This window comes from Nomia melanderi, chromosome 9 (assembly GCF_051020985.1).
Source record: "Nomia melanderi isolate GNS246 chromosome 9, iyNomMela1, whole genome shotgun sequence".
Classification (NCBI taxonomy): Eukaryota; Metazoa; Arthropoda; class Insecta; order Hymenoptera; family Halictidae; genus Nomia; species Nomia melanderi.
In genome coordinates, this window is record NC_135007.1 from 12,735,551 (window position 1) to 12,752,354 (window position 16,804).

General features: G+C 36.6%; 2 protein-coding genes across 9 annotated transcripts in view; both read right to left on the reverse strand.

The window, feature by feature from the left end:
• The window catches only part of LOC116427278 (uncharacterized), a 30,710-nt gene extending 16,294 nt beyond the window's left edge, over nucleotides 1–14,416 (reverse strand). For 3 of the 8 annotated variants that reach the window (XM_076370907.1, XM_076370908.1, XM_076370913.1), the window contains exons 1-22: nucleotides 14,096–14,416; nucleotides 11,467–11,568; nucleotides 10,946–11,078; nucleotides 10,716–10,879; nucleotides 10,040–10,195; nucleotides 9,822–9,950; nucleotides 9,217–9,414; nucleotides 8,739–9,035; nucleotides 7,877–8,074; nucleotides 7,132–7,278; nucleotides 4,767–4,916; nucleotides 4,079–4,219; nucleotides 3,850–4,005; nucleotides 3,252–3,548; nucleotides 2,588–2,771; nucleotides 2,403–2,522; nucleotides 1,914–2,001; nucleotides 1,774–1,791; nucleotides 1,419–1,643; nucleotides 1,164–1,309; nucleotides 747–955; nucleotides 53–531 (exon numbers count right to left, since the gene is read on the reverse strand). In XM_076370907.1, the coding sequence (XP_076227022.1) occupies nucleotides 53–531; nucleotides 747–955; nucleotides 1,164–1,309; nucleotides 1,419–1,643; nucleotides 1,774–1,791; nucleotides 1,914–2,001; nucleotides 2,403–2,522; nucleotides 2,588–2,771; nucleotides 3,252–3,548; nucleotides 3,850–4,005; nucleotides 4,079–4,219; nucleotides 4,767–4,916; nucleotides 7,132–7,278; nucleotides 7,877–8,074; nucleotides 8,739–9,035; nucleotides 9,217–9,414; nucleotides 9,822–9,950; nucleotides 10,040–10,195; nucleotides 10,716–10,879; nucleotides 10,946–11,078; nucleotides 11,467–11,568; nucleotides 14,096–14,203 (3,845 nt within the window). In that variant the 5' untranslated portion in view covers nucleotides 14,204–14,416. Of the gene's footprint in view, nucleotides 1–52; nucleotides 532–746; nucleotides 956–1,163; nucleotides 1,310–1,418; nucleotides 1,644–1,773; nucleotides 1,792–1,913; nucleotides 2,002–2,402; nucleotides 2,523–2,587; nucleotides 2,772–3,251; nucleotides 3,549–3,849; nucleotides 4,006–4,078; nucleotides 4,220–4,766; nucleotides 4,917–7,131; nucleotides 7,279–7,876; nucleotides 8,075–8,738; nucleotides 9,036–9,216; nucleotides 9,415–9,821; nucleotides 9,951–10,039; nucleotides 10,196–10,715; nucleotides 10,880–10,945; nucleotides 11,079–11,466; nucleotides 11,569–12,276; nucleotides 12,536–14,095 lie in introns of those variants that run through there. The other 5 variants (XM_076370910.1, XM_076370914.1, XM_076370911.1 and 2 more) reach the window with 5 other exon arrangements.
• A 240-nt stretch (nucleotides 14,417–14,656) lies between these two features.
• Nucleotides 14,657–16,780, reverse strand: LOC116427275 (bifunctional peptidase and arginyl-hydroxylase JMJD5). Its single transcript, XM_031977419.2, has 7 exons — nucleotides 16,631–16,780; nucleotides 16,253–16,397; nucleotides 15,996–16,173; nucleotides 15,742–15,906; nucleotides 15,434–15,651; nucleotides 15,195–15,347; nucleotides 14,657–15,091 (listed from the first exon to the last, which is right to left on the reverse strand). The coding sequence occupies exons 1-7, from the start codon at nucleotides 16,765–16,767 to the stop codon at nucleotides 14,834–14,836; spliced, it is 1,254 nt and encodes a 417-aa protein (XP_031833279.2). The 5' UTR covers nucleotides 16,768–16,780; the 3' UTR covers nucleotides 14,657–14,833.
• Nucleotides 16,781–16,804: the final 24 nt, after the last annotated feature.

Sequence of the window (16,804 nt, forward strand, 5' to 3'; positions counted from 1 at the left end):
GAAAGAAACTTAGAGACCAACCGAATGTTCATTATTTCATTGTGACACTCACTTTATTATATACGGCACGTACAAAGACTCTTCGTACAACTCGGTAGCCATTTTCGAGACCGCGCCTATGTTCCTGCAATCCATTAACCAAAATCGGGCGGAGACTGTCGTGGTAAAGGACACTCTGTCGTTCATAAATGTCAAAGGTGTCGAACCAGTGACGTCTTCCCACTGCGATTCACTTGTACCTCCTACGTTCAGCGATGCAACAAACGCAAACTGGTAGAGACTATTCCTGTACAATCTCATTTGAATTGATTCTGTAAACGTTCTACCTGCAATGCTACAAAGCAAACGCAGCGTCGGTGTCTCTCCTCCATACTGATTAATCATTCCCTTGTTCGCAGCTTCCGGCACTGGTATCGTCAAAGTGATCGGCTTGTGGAATTTACGTCTCCTCGGCTCTATCGTTATCACTGGCGAAACAGCGACGCAATTGCCGAGCAATTTCGCTGTAAGCTCTGCTGGAATCACGTGTGCCTGCAACGAAATGATTTAACCCCTTCAGAACTTCAGGATAAATTCAGGATAATTTAATTATTCAAATAGCGAGAGGTCGTTGTCTCTCTTTTTCTCTAGCATTTTGAAGTTCGATGGACACTTTAGGTTTTCTGTTGAAGATCTTGGATATTTCAGAGAATCTTCGTCCATAAATATTTAATAGGAAATTTGTGCTAATGACTCGTATAATTCACCTGTAATCCAACTTTAATCTTCTTCGTCAATGCTCCAGGAGGAAACACTGCCTGCACGTGATTGGCCACGCTCGATATTAAAATACCACCTTCGGCGCCGATTACGTGGACTTCTTGCTTGATTCTCGTGACAGCAGCGAAATATTGTGGAAAGTCTGTCGTTATTATGCGAGTGATTCTGCCGGAATGAGTGGCACTCATTTGTGGATCTGGAAAATTGAATTCAATCTTACTCTTTTGAATGAATATATCAAACAACCTTCAATATGTTAGTCTTTTGCACTGCGTATTTTAATTGATTTTTTCAAATGTATAAATTCAATGATGGAAGAAGTAAACATCATTGAAAGATAATTAAAACAATAAATATAAACGTAATTGAGAAAAGCGATTAAATCGTTTATATTCAGGCAGTACCATAAGGAGTGTTCAACAACGTGTCATCGTTATCGATAGAGTTATCGTGCTCCTTCCAAGTTTCTCCATTCTCGCTTCTCAAGATAATGATCTCTCTCCCTTTGCCTCGGATAGAAGCAAAGTGTGGTATATCGATTAAAACGGGCCTGAAAAGGAACGTGGAATCTCCATAAGCCTCGATTAAAGATTGAGAAAATATGAAAAACTTAATGAGACAACTTCGAAGAAACTTTCAATCGATTAATTAACGTTTACCCTAAGAAGGTCGCGCCAATTGGTCCCATCTCTATGATACGAGTCGCCAAAGCCTCTCCCTCCATCAAAGGAGGAGGATTCGCCACTTTGCTGGGTTTGATCAATCTACACGTGACACGGATCGGCATCGTTGCTCTACGGGGTGGCACGATAATACGCACGCCACTGTGCCTGCACCCCTTCATCGCACCCCCGCGTGCGTCCACCAAGAAACTTACTAAAAATCTAAAATTCAAGAGAAGTAGAATTTTCTGAAAATGCGTCTCTTTTCCACGGCAGGTGGCTCTACGTGTGAGGGACCCTGCATTTTTACTCTAAAACAACCCTACCAGGAATATCGATTAAATTTACTTACGATCTGAAATGTAGTCGGCTAGAAATAGAAATATTTGTCCGTTAATTAACGTGAACTCTCGAAGAAACGTTTCATGCACCGAATGCGAACGGTTTGTTCGATATTGATCTTATCGTTCATGAATATTAACGCGCACGTACCCGAGATTGTAACCCTCCGTTTCGAAGTTCTCCGCCAGACAGTAATTATTGCTTTGCGTGAACTCCTCCTGCTTGCCCTCTTTTGTAACTAAGAATAAATGTTTTATTGAACTACCGGGAATTAATCGTGACCTATTTCGTTTAACCCTTTGCACTCGAAAGTCTTTCGCTAGAAACACTCGACGTTTTCCAATGGAAACATGTGAACAATATTCTTTGTAACTAACTTAAGAAAATGTACGTAAATTAAGAAACATAGATATTTGATTATCGAGTATTTTAAATCAAATAACTTTAGGGTGGTTTCTTAAAGATTCATTAAAATATCTAATATTATTCCTGCTGCAATATTGGAGCCAACAGAGTTCAGAGGGTTAACTCGTGACGGTCAACAACGTGTTAATAGTGCAAAGGGTTAATTGATAACAGTATTAAAATATAGAATATTAAATTGCCATCTTAAATTAAATAGTATATTAAAATCGATACCTTGTCTATGTATCGGATCGTCTCTAGTAACATCGATAGGAAGAGAATCGTCCCTCAAGCTCTTCATCAGATCCGCGGTAAGATATCGATATGGCTGCTCGCTGATCAATGCATCCGAACCTAAACACACAATGTATAAAATAAATCGTAATTAAATTGCGTTTCGAGGAGAATATAATTAATACCTCCTTCATCGTCGGAGTCCGACATGAAGCTCGTTTCCTGCAGACTTTCCGGTGCGATGACTTTATACTTCTCATCCCAGTTTTTGTTGTCAGGCGCCAATGTGTCATAAGACAATCCCTTCAATGCTTCCGTGACAGATATGTATCCTAATTTTTGAGCTATATTCAACGCGGTCAACCCATCCTGCAACGTAACACGGTTTCATTTCGTCGATCGGGGGTTGCGGCATCGTCTGCGGACGTTTATGCAAATTTCCCGGCCTATCGATCGCGTACTAATTGAGTCATTCGATGGCCAAATCGGTCAACTCCATGGAACAAACAGCAAAGGGAAACGATGGAATAATGTACATCTCGAATTTTCCTTTAAATGGAAAATTGCATAAATAGTATAGAATGTATGTTACTTCATTATTACAGGCGCAGCTTTAATCACCATGTAAAACGAATCGTATATCAAATTTCAAGTTATCCTTATCGTTATTGCGATTTTTATACGCTCAACGAAATTGATTTTACTATTTTATATTTATTTGAAATTTTATATTCGTTTATTTTAAATCTAAGAGGCCAATCGTTTTGACTGTATTTAGAGAAATTCAGAAAATGGAATTGAACGGTTCAGGTAATGAGCTTAATTATAAGCTTCGTCGTTGCTACTCACGTTGGTCCGAGCTTTGTGGGACGCGTTCCCTTCTATCAACGCGGTGACGATGTGAGCGTGTCCCTGTTGAGCTGCCTGATGGAGCGGCGTGTAATTTTGATTGGTTTTCACGTTGATATCCGCGCTGTGCTTCAAGAGGAAGCGAATCATCGACAAATTCCCGAAATGCGCGGCCACGTGGATCGGCCTGTAGCCGGTTTCGGTCTCGCTTTCCACGTTCGCGCCGTTTTTCACGAGAATGGACGCCACTCTGATGAAATCTTCTTGGGCGCAGAGATGCAGCGCTGTCAGTCCGTTCTATTAAAAAATAAATATCATTTTTGCGATTTTTTATTACGAAAAAATAATAGGAATAACAATGCAATGTAAAGAATAAATTTTGATGCAAAGAAAGTGAATTATTTTGGACTTTCTTCGAAAATTGATCAATTGTTTTTTATTTTGGGTTTTCTTTGAAAAGTAGTGATTAATTATTTACGCAAATTCAACATTTTAAGAATGCAATTGAGAAAAGCTACTATGGAATATGGTTTGTCCTATTAAATATCACAAAAGGCGCTACAGATTTCCCATAAATTCATAACCCTCGGCGTTTTACCTTTGACTTGTGATTGGGGTCAGCTCCATGTTCGATTAACAGGTTCGTCATGTCGTAGTGACCTTTTTGCGCACTCAGATGCAACGGGGTGAACCCTGCCTTCGACTCGGCATTCGCTTTCGCTCCATTTTCCAGAAGAGTAGAAGCGATATCCATCTGTGCGATCATCGGATTATTGTTGAAACATGAAATGGTGATTTGATTAGAATCAAAGGGACTTGATTCTTACTTGATTCTTACGAGCTGCAATGTGCAAAGGTGTATGTCCATTTTGCGAGGCAAGATGGGGCGATGCACCTTTCTCTAGTAAAAGATTCGCTACGTTCGGGTGATCGTAGTGACAAGCCAAGTGCAAAGGAGAGATGTCGTTCTGAAACATTTCACATTTGTCGTCTAAGAACCATCTCGTCCCATCCACACAGATTTCCTGAGATAATTGAATATCTAATTAAAGCCACGAATCCCGAAACTTCAAAAACAAGTCAATCAACGTTTCGAGAAAATTAATCTTTTCATCTTCGTTCATTTACTATCCATTTTAGTTATTCTTGCTGCAAACATTGATGAACGTCCTCGTTAAATGTAAATTTTTAATCTTATTGAACTGGTCTAAGTAAACTGAAATACGTTACATCGATGACATATAGATAACGTTGTAAAGTGCCATTTTAGAATTCACGACTTTAATTGAATAATTGGAGATAAGTGAAGAATGGTAAAACAGATGGAGATTCAACCAATACGATCTTAAAAGTATTTTAAATTGTTCCTTGAAACAAAGTCTTCAATTTACTGGCAATATTCCCATAGAATAATCATAACAACAATGTATTTTCATTGGTGAACATTGATTGACGCGAATGTGATCCCACGAACATTTCTCATAGAATAAAAAACTATTGATTGATTATACAAACCTTTCCTTGGACATCTAACATGCTGTTCCTTTGTAAAAGTATTTTCGCGACCCTCATGTTGCCATACTTGGCCGCTATATGCAAAGGAGTAAAACCATTCTTAGTGGTAGCGTTAAGAGAAGCGTTATTTTCCACGAGGATAGCGGCCACCTGCGTATACAAACATTAGAATGTTTCCTTTAAAAAATAATCTTCGTTTAGTAGAGTTAGTGACATTCGTTCTTAAGACTAGAACTACCGAGCATTCAATACGATTAACATTTAATCCCTATAAAAATTGTAACAATGAATTATTTTCTGTTTCTTCAGGTACTCATTATGATATTCAAGGGAAAGTATTTATTCAAGATCATTTGGAATATTCGATGCTCTTAAGATAATAATTGTGAAAAATCGAAACCAGTCATTCTGACTGGTACGGTAGTTCTAGTATTAATAGAATCATGTGAGAAGAGAACATTGTAAGAATACATAATAAACATTACAGCGTCGGATACTTTAACACGTTGAATGCCATGGGGGTCACCGGTGACCCCGACCAAATCGAATTGCTATAGTTCACTCAATTGAACGATGATATGAAAATATTTCTATATTATAAATAATGTTGTCTAATATGGTAACATCCAACTAGATGAATGTAGAATAGCAATAATTCGATTAAATGATTTAATATATTTTATCCATTTTGTGTATTTCCCTTTATGAAATCGTGCGGCGTTCAACGTGTCAAGAGACGCGATATTAGGTCACCAGCTGCGAATGTGTTAACGAACTGACATACACGCGTTACACGTTAGCGTACAGTTACCCGTAACCCCAGAAAATGATCAGCGCATCTAATTATAAAAAATAATATACGTAGAAGCGAGCCGTAGGAACGAGTCACTGGAGAGGATCGCAGCAGATAGTGAGAAGCAACGGTGTGAGGTAGATTGTGCGTGCGAAGCGAATTTATAGAGAGAGAGAATTGCAAAGAGAGCGTATAAACGTTTTTAATTAATAAATCCTACATATATAGCTTACCTGTAATGTGCAACAGCTAAAAATGATAAAGCTTGTAAACGCTACTCTTACGTGTAACTGTTCAACCCTTTAGGTTCTAGATTAAAACTTTTAACATGTCGGTTCTGTTAATGAGTTCTACGAGTATGAGGAAAGCAATGAATTCTATAACTATTTTTATATCGACACATTGCGTACTGGCAACGAGAAATCTCGCTTTTATATAAAGACACTTAGCTATGCGACTTGAAGAAAATATAAAATTTGATTCGAATTGATTATCTATGTAAAATATGTTACATAACAATATGATATCTGAGTTTTTCTATGTATAGTGATATAAGGTGACCTCAGTGGAAATTGCCATCCGCACAATTCAGTTTTCTGAAAATTAGCAGGTACGCAATGTGTTAATACGTCAACTGACATCATTTTTAGCAAAAATAAATGTTTTCATAGATAGTGTTATTTTAATTGTCGCATAAATAGGTGGCGATTGATGTGTTGATTTTATAATAGTGATTAGTCCACTGGTTTATTTCACTGGTATCGAACTATGTGATTTTAAAGCGATGCCACCGGGAACTAAAGGGTTAAACGGCGTAAGGGATGAAATGAGAAGTTGAATTAACACATTCGTCAACTTCTCTGTAAGGTATAATCTAATGTGATCTAACTACTTGTTCAACACGTTGACTGCTAAGAAAAACATCAGTAGAGATGTAAAGTATTATTATAATAATTAAATGAAAGATTGTTATTGATAATTTGTTACCACAATTTTTACGTTACATTATCCAGTTATTCGGGCTATTGAACACGTGTATTCGACGTCGGTTATCTTACGAATGATGATTATCTTCTGATAATTATGAAGGGCCATTTATGGTCATCGACGACCACCGTTGCAGTGAACGTGTTAAAGGTGGAAAATAATTCCGTGTGCAATTGGGATACTCCAACGTGATAAGGGAACGTGAAGAGTATAAAAATAGGGAGCATTAATATCCAAGATTACCGCTAAAAGCATGCGAAATATAACATTCGAAGTAAGGCAACATAAAAAGTAATCAATATGACGAAACGTTTTATTAAAATTCGATACATGTAAAGAACTTAACATAAATTATAACGAACGTAAATAAAAGTTGTCAATGTGACCGGACGAATCAAACGAAGTGAAAACGAATGGTGTGGATGGAAATATACAGAAATAAATCGTAACAACAGGAGAAAATAATAAATTTGCGTGATCGCCGATTCTCTAAATAAGGTATTCCCGGAGCCTCGTCCAAAATAAATATATCTCGTTTTGCGTGCAAATGTATTCCGCTATTTTCGCGATTTCTTTATACATTACCTCCTCTTGGCCCTCCTTCGACGCGATATGCAGGGCCGTGTACATGTCCTTGGTGGTGGTGTCGACGGCTGCACCGTGTTGCAGTAGCAACATAACGATATCGATGTTCCCTAATCGCGACGCGATATGAAGCGGCGTTTGTTGCTCCTGGAAAGTAACATGTTTACGCTAAACAACGCGTCTGTTGTTTAACAATCAGTTTGTCGCAAATAACCAATCGATTGGAATTAATCGGTTTAATTCGAAAGAATCAACTGATTGGAATTAATCGGTTGAATTCGAAAAAATCAACTGATTGGAACTAATCGGTTGAATTCGAAAGAATCAATTGATTAGAATTAATCAATTCAATTCGAAAGAATCAATTCATTAGAATTAATCAATTCAATTCGAAAGAATCAATTCATTAGAATGAATCAATTCAACCTTAAGTAATCAATTGCTTAAAATTAATGTAATCTGAAGTGGTTGATTGCTTAAAATGAACTGGATTGTAAATAATCAATTCATTTGAATTAACTAATCTTAGTTTTAACAATCAATTGATGAAAAATAATGAATTACGATTACAAAACAACGAAACTCACGAAAGTAAGACTGGTTAATAGACTCGAGAAATTTGTTTGTTTGTGTGTGTATATCATTCATGTGTTTCATAGTGTGGCGAAAATATATTCAGAATATTTAACGAGGAGTATCGGAGACAGGATAGATTATTAGTTTATTCTCAGTTTCATTTACTCACCCGTGCACGAGCATCAACCTTAGCTCCGTTTCTTAATAAAATTCGAATAATGTCTGTCTGATTAGCCCTAGCCGCCAGGTGCAACGGCGTCTCACCCCTTACAGTGGGAACATCGGGATTGGCCTCGTGTTGCAGCAGAAATATCACGATATTCATACATCCCATAAAACTGGCCACATGCAACGGAGTCAGTCCAGACTGTAAAACATAGACATTTCTCATTAACATAATTATCCGTTCAATGTAAACCTGTAAACAAACTCTCCTTTCCCAGAACACTATGTACACATCTATAAAATACACACAAACAAATCAATACAATTACACAACACATAAAAACATCTGCATCGACAATATATATTAACCAGTCTTCAATGAAAACAATCCATTAATTCGTTACTGAAATCCTCATTAAACTTCGCAATGAATGTACGTAAAAACATTCACACAGTGAATATTCATCATGTCAATTAATTAATTAAAAATCCTAAGTATCCTGCAAGACTGAACAATTTCCCTTGCAGTGTAATTATGTAACATATGCATCAGTGACAGATTATAATGATAATTAACCCTTTGCCTTATAACGTCAGACTCGTAAAGATTTCAAACGGAATTCACCATAAGTATTACTCAGTTCATTTAAGTATAAATTATTATCTTTCTGTTGTTAATTATTATACTTCGGAGCAAACGAAGACATAGAATATATTTAGAATTATTCTTTTTCCAATAAATTATTCATGACAAAGTAGCTGTATCGATCACAGTTCAGGAACAAATCACAAGGCAAGGGGTTGATGAACACTACGGTGCGTGCACAGCTAAAGGAACATCCACAGAACGTTGAATTCTGAATTACCTCGGTCGTAGACTCGATTGACGCGCCGTGTTTCAACAACAGCTCGACAACTTTGATTCGGTTCTTCTTGCACGCGATGTGCAACGGCGTGAAACCGTTCAACGCGCGTGCATTCGGATCGGCTTTTCGATCGAGTAGCAATTTAGCGACTCTGACGTGCCCGCAATGCGCGGCGACATGAAGAGACGTTAAATAATCGATTGTCACTTCGTCCACCGGTGCTCGATGATACAATAATACTCTTGCTGCATCCACGTGATCACCTTGCGATGCCATGTGTAATGGCGCAAGTCCATTCTATGGGAAATAATGCGTTTCGTTCATTCGAGGTGCACGATATAATCAATGCACGATGTAATGTACATCAAATGTACAGTATAATGCGTTTTGTAATAATCAAGATGTGTATAGAATCGAGATAAATAAAGATGACGACAATATTAACATCGTAAATCATGGAAATTAGCGTTTCACGTACTTTCGTTCGCGCGCTGATAGGCGCGGAGTGTTCGAGAAGTGTGGTAATCACTTGTTCGTGTCCAGATCTAGCAGCACAGTGAAGCGGCGTTAAACCGTCCCTAGTTTTAGCATCGATTTGTGCAGAATTTTCTAATAATACTTTAACCATATTGTTTTTACCCCATTTCGCTGCGACATGTAACGGGCTTATATTGTGCTGTAAAAGAAAACAGAGAGTGCGTTACTTGAACCGTTTCGCTTGATTTTACTGGTAGTGGTTTCTTTGACGTGGGTATTTAATTAAATAACTATATGTTTATGATAATAATATTATAGAATCATAATTAATAATAATATAATATTATATTAGAATATATTAATCAATTTAAGAATATTATATAATGATATTTATCTATAAATAAAATAAAAGGCCTAAATGTATTATTCCTTGAAGATGTTTCTAGTAAGAAAACACCATAATCTTCAAGATTTCTCGCGAAAGAATTGAGTGTAGGATAAAATGGGTTAATCGATTCGTTTCTTTATGGTGACATTTGGTTCACCGCAATCTGATCAGGATCTATATTTCACTGCGGACTGGTAGAAATAGAAAATTCATAGTACCTTTGCTAGATAATTCACATCGGCGCCACGTTTGATTAATAAACGAGCTATCTCCTCGTTCCCGTAATGGGCGGCGATATGTAACGGTGTGAAACCACTTTTGGAAGTGACGTCGGGTTTATGGTCGTTCTGAAATGGATGGTTTCGTCAAACGGAAATGCGGATAATTCTTGGGCGACGGTGCGGATTGTGAGCCGATTCGGTTCATCGATCGTTACCTGTAGCAATAAATCTGCGGCTTTGCAGTCGTCTTTCTTAGCAGCGATGTGCAGTGCTGGTAGCCTGACTTTCCCTTTGGAATCATTTTCCAGGAGCACGCTGACAACTTTGTCGTGCCCCTGCTGCATCGCGACAGCGAGGGGCGTGAAGCCATCCTGGAAAATCATTATAGTTTCATTTCGAATATTCCTATCAACATTTTTGACTAAAGAAATTCGTTCGGTCACCACTTGATTCGATACAGCGAAACTATGAAGTTGAACATTTAATATTTCAAATGGAACTTCGCATTGCTACGTGAAATATGTAAATAAAACACCTTTGTCGCTTAATTCATCTATGAATCACCGTTAAATTGAATTAAGAAAATGTTGAATATTTCCATTGAGAAACTTCCGAGTGCAAAGGGTTCATATTAAATATTAAATGTTTTTGATATTTTTTAAATATTTAATATTCAATGTTTGATGTTACGTATTTTGCATTTCTTCTATATTTATTTAATATTTAATATTAAACTTTATAATGCAATAGAATAGGAAATATTGAAATCGAATTGTTTTGATTGTCGATTTACGTGTGAATTATTTTGAAAATTTCAATAGACATATCTCATCAGAAAATATTGAATATTCCTAGTGAAAATCTTTCGAGTCCAGAGAATTAAATGTTTACCTCCGTCGCGAGGCTCTGATTAGCTCCATTGCTCAGCAATAATTTAACGACTTGATCGTGATTCTCTTGGGCGGCCATGTACAAAGGCGTGAAACCATTCTGCGTTTGAATATTAACTGCGGCTCCATACTGAATAAGAATATTAACTATTTCCTCTTGGCCAGCTGGAAAATGATCACAATGAGACACTGCTATCGATATCAACGGAGAATATTACACGAGACACTTACCTAGGGAAGCTATGTGCAACGCGGTGTTTCCTTTTTTCGTAGCTGCATCAACCTCAGCGCCTCTTTTCAACAATTCCGTCACTATTTCGACGTGACCATCTTTCGATGCTAAGTGTAAAGCGTTTAAACCATTCTAAAACGAACAAAAATGCGAACGATAAGCAACTAATTCGAATGAATCCGAAATGCTATTCCCGATCAATCCAAAGCGCTGAGAAAATCCATTCCGCGGCAGCTTTAAAAACGAACGATCCTAATTGCTCCGATTTATCTCGTCATCTCCTCAAGGTTCGATTATGATCGAACTTAAAAACTCGTCTGGCACGTGCACGCTCGAGTACCACTTAACTTGGTTCGCGTGTCTGTCCATTACATGCTATATCTACTTAAACCGATGTTTACAGACAACGCAGTGGCGTCCGAAGGTAAACTTGAATAACTAAATCATTCGACGATATCTTGACAGAGACGACAAAGATAAACGCGCAACAATGAATCTGACAGATCGCATTACCACTCACCGAATTAGCTGTGTTAATATCTAGCTCAGTGTTGAGGAATTCGATCACTTTTTCAAGGTTTCCAGACCGAGCAGCGCGAAGGAATGCTGTCGTGTCGTCAGCCTGTGCACAAAACCAGAATCAATTAACAACGCACCTAATTACCATTGAACATCGTTCAATCCGATACTTCTCGCATCCCCCTACTTCAATTCAAATTTAACCCTGCCCCGAAAGACGTCACTCGAGGAAGTCACGCGAGGACTACCATAAAACGGTTTCGCATCTCATTATCGTCAACCATCCTGAGTCGCAGTACTCGATACAGTACACCGCAGAAATCTTTAATGCGACGCAACGATCCTATGGAAATCCTCTCTGATTCCCCGTAAACAATGCGTTACCATCGGCTTCGATTTTTCGACGCTCATTTCGGTGGCTTCGAAGGACAGCCGATTTCAATGGGCAACGTCGCGATTGATGTTGCTGCAGCATTCATACGGCAGCAGCATACCGGCTTATGAAACAGTCTCACGCATATACATGTTCCTAGCTCGTAATCATCCCCTCCTACAGCTTCGTCGTGCTCGCCGAGGGACACCCGAAAGCTACCCGATCCTGCCCGTGCCTTTGTTCCATGAAAAATCTACGGGTTACCGGCTCCGTAGCTGGTGATCGATACGATTTCGAGCCGCGTCGGGCCGATCGCTCGCGATTCATCGGTAACCGAGGTTCACACCCTTCGATCGGGTCCCGGGCGAATAGAGAAACGAGGAGGGACCGGCAACGTTCCGGCGATTCCGCGCAAAAACCATGCAGAACAACCCCTACCTGGCTAGTATTGTCCGTGACCATCGTGCTTAACGAGATTACGCCGAGACGCTGCCCTCCAGAATCTCTCTTTCAACCGTCCAGCGGCCACCGGACGCAGAAAACTCTCACCCCCGTTCGGTATTTCCCGTCGCCCGTTAAAACACCATTCATGCGTTCCTGGAGTAACGCTAAACGCAAACAGGAGTATAGGAGCCGCCCCGTATGCCGACTAAGGCGCAGAATCGAGCGGCAACGATTACGGGAAAAACAGGGGTTGCATCGCCGCCTTTCTCACCCCCGTCCCGGAGACGGCTGTCCTTGTTTACCCCGTGTGAAGTCAACCGGTACACCTCGTTCTTTATCGCGGGGGGCCGCGCAAGCGCCAAACCGACACGACCGGCGCGTTCTTATCCCGTTACACCCCCGGCCACCCCCTTTGCGCGGCGGAGGAGTACGCAGAAGATCGTACCGGGCACCGGCATGTGCGAATTACCGACCGAGCGAACGATAAACAATCGGTTCTGCCGTTCGAGAGAGATCGAGAGGATGGAAACGATGAAAGGGACTTTTGATTTTGTCATTTCTTTGTTCATCTTGCATGCTGTTCGCGTTACCTTTGTTCGCGTAGATTGGAGATGAAATTGTATCTAGTTTGTGGGTTTTTTTGAAGTATGATTGCTTGTTAAGGATTGTGAGATTTTTGGGGAATTGAGGATGGAAATGTTGTAGAGTATTTGTTTAATTGTTGATCGGATTAGTCGGAAGGAGAGTTATTGTTTAATTCACATCATTCGTTTAGTACATCCGAAGTTTAATTGAATTTGTGAGAATGAGATGTACTTTAGGACCTTGTTTACGTTGTTTCGGTAATGAAGAAATTGTATTCTATTATTAACACATTTTGAGTACGATACTGCTTCACAGAATGATATTATTTTAGATTAGTAATGCCAGATAGGTACAGAACGAAAAATGTTCAGCTACATATATTTATAATATTTTCATTAGCGTTTATTAACGTTTCTTCCTTTTATGATATTCCAATGCTATGTAAGACTTTCTATGTGGTTTAAATTCGATAGTTCTTCAATTAAAATTGTCAAGAAATTTGTGACGGGTTAAGGGAAATTATAAAATGCAGTGAGTAAATAGTCGTTTATTAGTATTATTACATTTAATCGAATAGTACGCTTTAAAGCACCAAGCAGTGACGTGTCTTGCTCAAAACAAAAACGTTTAGAGTAAATGTTGTCATTGACGATAATGTAAATTGTACGAACTTCTGCCGTTCGCATTGTATTTTCAAAAATATTTCAAACGTTCTATTTTTTCTCGCTTTTCTACAATGAAGTATATTGTTACGCACGATAGATCTCCTTTACGCTAAAATTTTACTATCTGAATTAATATGTTACTCATGTGGATTATCTAAAAATATTTATGAACTTCCTAAATATTGGAATATAGCCAATATTACGAGATACGTGTATAACTACTGTATTACAGTAAATTGAAATTCTATATTATCATATTAGATATGTTACTTAGTCTCTTTGAAAAATATATATTTCATATTTTACCGTTATGTCACTCCTTAAGAAAATATACTGTTGAAGATTTTTCTTCGTCATAAATTTTCATTCACAAAAATATAATAGTGACAGATATTATTTCTCGAGTGTGACTTTTGCTTAGAAAAGTGAGACAGTTATTTGATTTTATATAACACAAATGTAGAAAAACATTGTTTCGTATATCTCGAATAAATTACAATATATAAACGCGAATGCGAACATGTCAAGAATCTTTAGATAAATATTATAGCACACATTTTTACCTGGAGCCTAATGATCGGTGGAAATGCTTCCTCTGTCGTCATTCCCAAATAATAACTGTGTGTTTCGTTTGACAGACTTTGCATATACGTATATTTCCTACGCTCCATACTGAAAACGTAGGTCAGATGTTATTTATAGCATTGTGTTTTATTCTCATACACGCTTTTGTGCTACATTTGCTATAGCGGTTTGTATGTGTACGTATTTTATTTAAATTATTTAAACGTGTTAATTAGGTTTAATTTTTAACAGAAAAATCAGCTTGCATGTTACAAGAAGAGCATACAGATACGATTGAAACCACTTAGTTTACCGGCAGTGCAACCTCCCCAATACTTCAACTCTTAATTAACAAAATAGACACGCTTCTAACGTCAATTAGCTCATTAAAAGTTCCTGCTTGTACCAAAACTAAGATTTATTTTCAATTCCTTGATAAGAAGTTCATACTTAACAAAGACATATATTTTTTTATTACCAAATGTGAATAAAGAACCTACATATTTTTTATTCATGATCAATATATAAACATGCATTCATAAGTAAAAAAATAATTCATGTACATGTAAAAAATTTCTTTATATTAAATACTATCTATATATACAGCATTACTTTTCAATTTTTATAATAAAATAATCATTTTTACTGTGTAGATGCGTTAACTTTATAAATCTGTTATTCAAATTATAAGTAACTTATTTATTTCTTGGTTACATTAAGAAGTTTTCTAATTATGCTTAATTCCACCAGAAATTTATTGAGAAGCTTGGAGTTAAAGCAGTTACATGATGCCACCATTTTGGAGGAATATAAAGCATTTCTCCTGGTTTCAAGTAGCTCATAAACCCTGTGGCTTTCTTAAAATTTGGCCACTTCTCAAAATCTGGATTGAAAGGATCTACTTGTGCAGTATTATTGAGTAACCTTGTGTCATACGGATATAAGTTAGATGAATCTTTAGGATCATATAAAATTACCCTCTTATATCCAAATACCTAGACAACAAAAGAATACAGTAACTTAAAATGCAAATATCTGTTTTTACAAATAGAAACCTTCAGTTGTTGTTTAACTTTTTTAAGAGATTAATTTTTGTACCTGACACAAAAAATTATTTTTTGCATCAAAGTGTAATGGTGAAACAGTTCCAGAAGGTCCAAACCAAGCATTTATATCTGGTTGTTCCACATCCTCATTGTCTGTAAAACTACAATACTCGGGTACTGTAAAATCATCTTTTAATTCAGGAATCTAGAATTGTTACCGTACAGTTATTATTAACGATTTTCATGAAAGTATTATTAATTTAATCAAATTACATAAAAATACATAAAAACCTGATCAAAAAGGTTGTGTTGAGCTAAATAAGCAATGTTATTATGTTTTGATAATATATAATTTTCTAAAAATTCTGAAAAAAGAATAAGTTGCTGAGTCCAGTTTTCATCATTATAACGTGATCCAATTTCAATAGGTACTGTTCGATGTCCTGCTACTTTACTTAAATAATTTATATTTTGCCATTGTTCTAAAGCCCTCCAATGTTTAATACAGCCTAGAATTATAAAATACATATAATAACTTAATTTTCTAATTTTATGAAATATAATCTTTAATATTTTATGGTTAAAAAAAATTATATCACCTTTTAGTAATGCTGGAACTTTAGGCATAAAACATTCTTTATAAAATAATTCCATTGAAGGTTCATTATATTCAACAATGTTAGTAAAGTCATAAAGTGCTGTATCAACTAATTCTTCAAAACCATTAACTAATTCTTTCAAAGTTGATGCCTCCAATACGTCTGCTAAAAAAATATTGTACTAAGCATGTACAATATACTGATTTTATAAACAATTTATTATATTAGTTACATGTTTGTTATATTATACTTACTGACACTGCAAGTATTTAACTGTGATGCAATTGTAGGTAATAAATCAGGCATATCTGGTAATGGTGACCCCAATAAAATGCCTTTATCAATTTGTTGAACAATATTTCTTAACAAAGTCACATTATTTGTGACCTTTTTCTCATCTATGTGATAATATTGAATTTCAAGTAGTACAGCCTGTTAAATCCCAATTTCAATCTTTAATACAATATTCATCATGTCACAATCCTGTGTACAAATCTACATATTAAAATACCTTTAGAATAGTACATAATGAATAACAATATCTATATGCTATTGGAACATGATTCCAATAACCCGAATTTAATGTTTCCCATGTTCTATCCAAACATGCTTCAATTAGAATTAGTGAACTGTTTACCCACTTTTTTGATAAATCTCTGTTACAAAAAAAGAAGATATATAATTATAAAAGTATTAACATGTTTTGCCTCAGGTAAAATTTTTATATTTGTTCTATTGTTTACAAGATTGCACACTAATTTAAAGTTAAATAAAATTTTATTTTGCTTTCCAATTGATTTTGTTAATTTATACAAAGACCAGCTGCATGTATATTCATTATGTATATACTTTTAAATATAACTAAATTTGTAAATACATTTATATTTACTTTTTGTTTTCACTGCATGATCTTAGCTGTGTTATTATTGGTAGTAAATGTATTTTCATCTCAGTGGGTAAATAATCTTGCACGGTTCCTACTAATTCCCATGGAATCATTCTTATAAGGAACATATTATCACACATGATTCAATGGAGGTATATTGCTAAAAGAAAAAAAAAA

Coding starts and splice junctions, on each gene's coding strand:
- LOC116427275 (XM_031977419.2), bottom strand. CDS start 16,767: ATGTGTGATAATATGTTCCTTATAAGAATGATTCCATGGGAATTAGTA. Junction 15,348..15,433: donor AACACAACCTTTTTGATCAG/GTTTTTATGTAT, acceptor TAACAATTCTAG/ATTCCTGAATTAAAAGATGA. Junction 15,092..15,194: donor AAAATAATTTTTTGTGTCAG/GTACAAAAATTA, acceptor TTTGTTGTCTAG/GTATTTGGATATAAGAGGGT.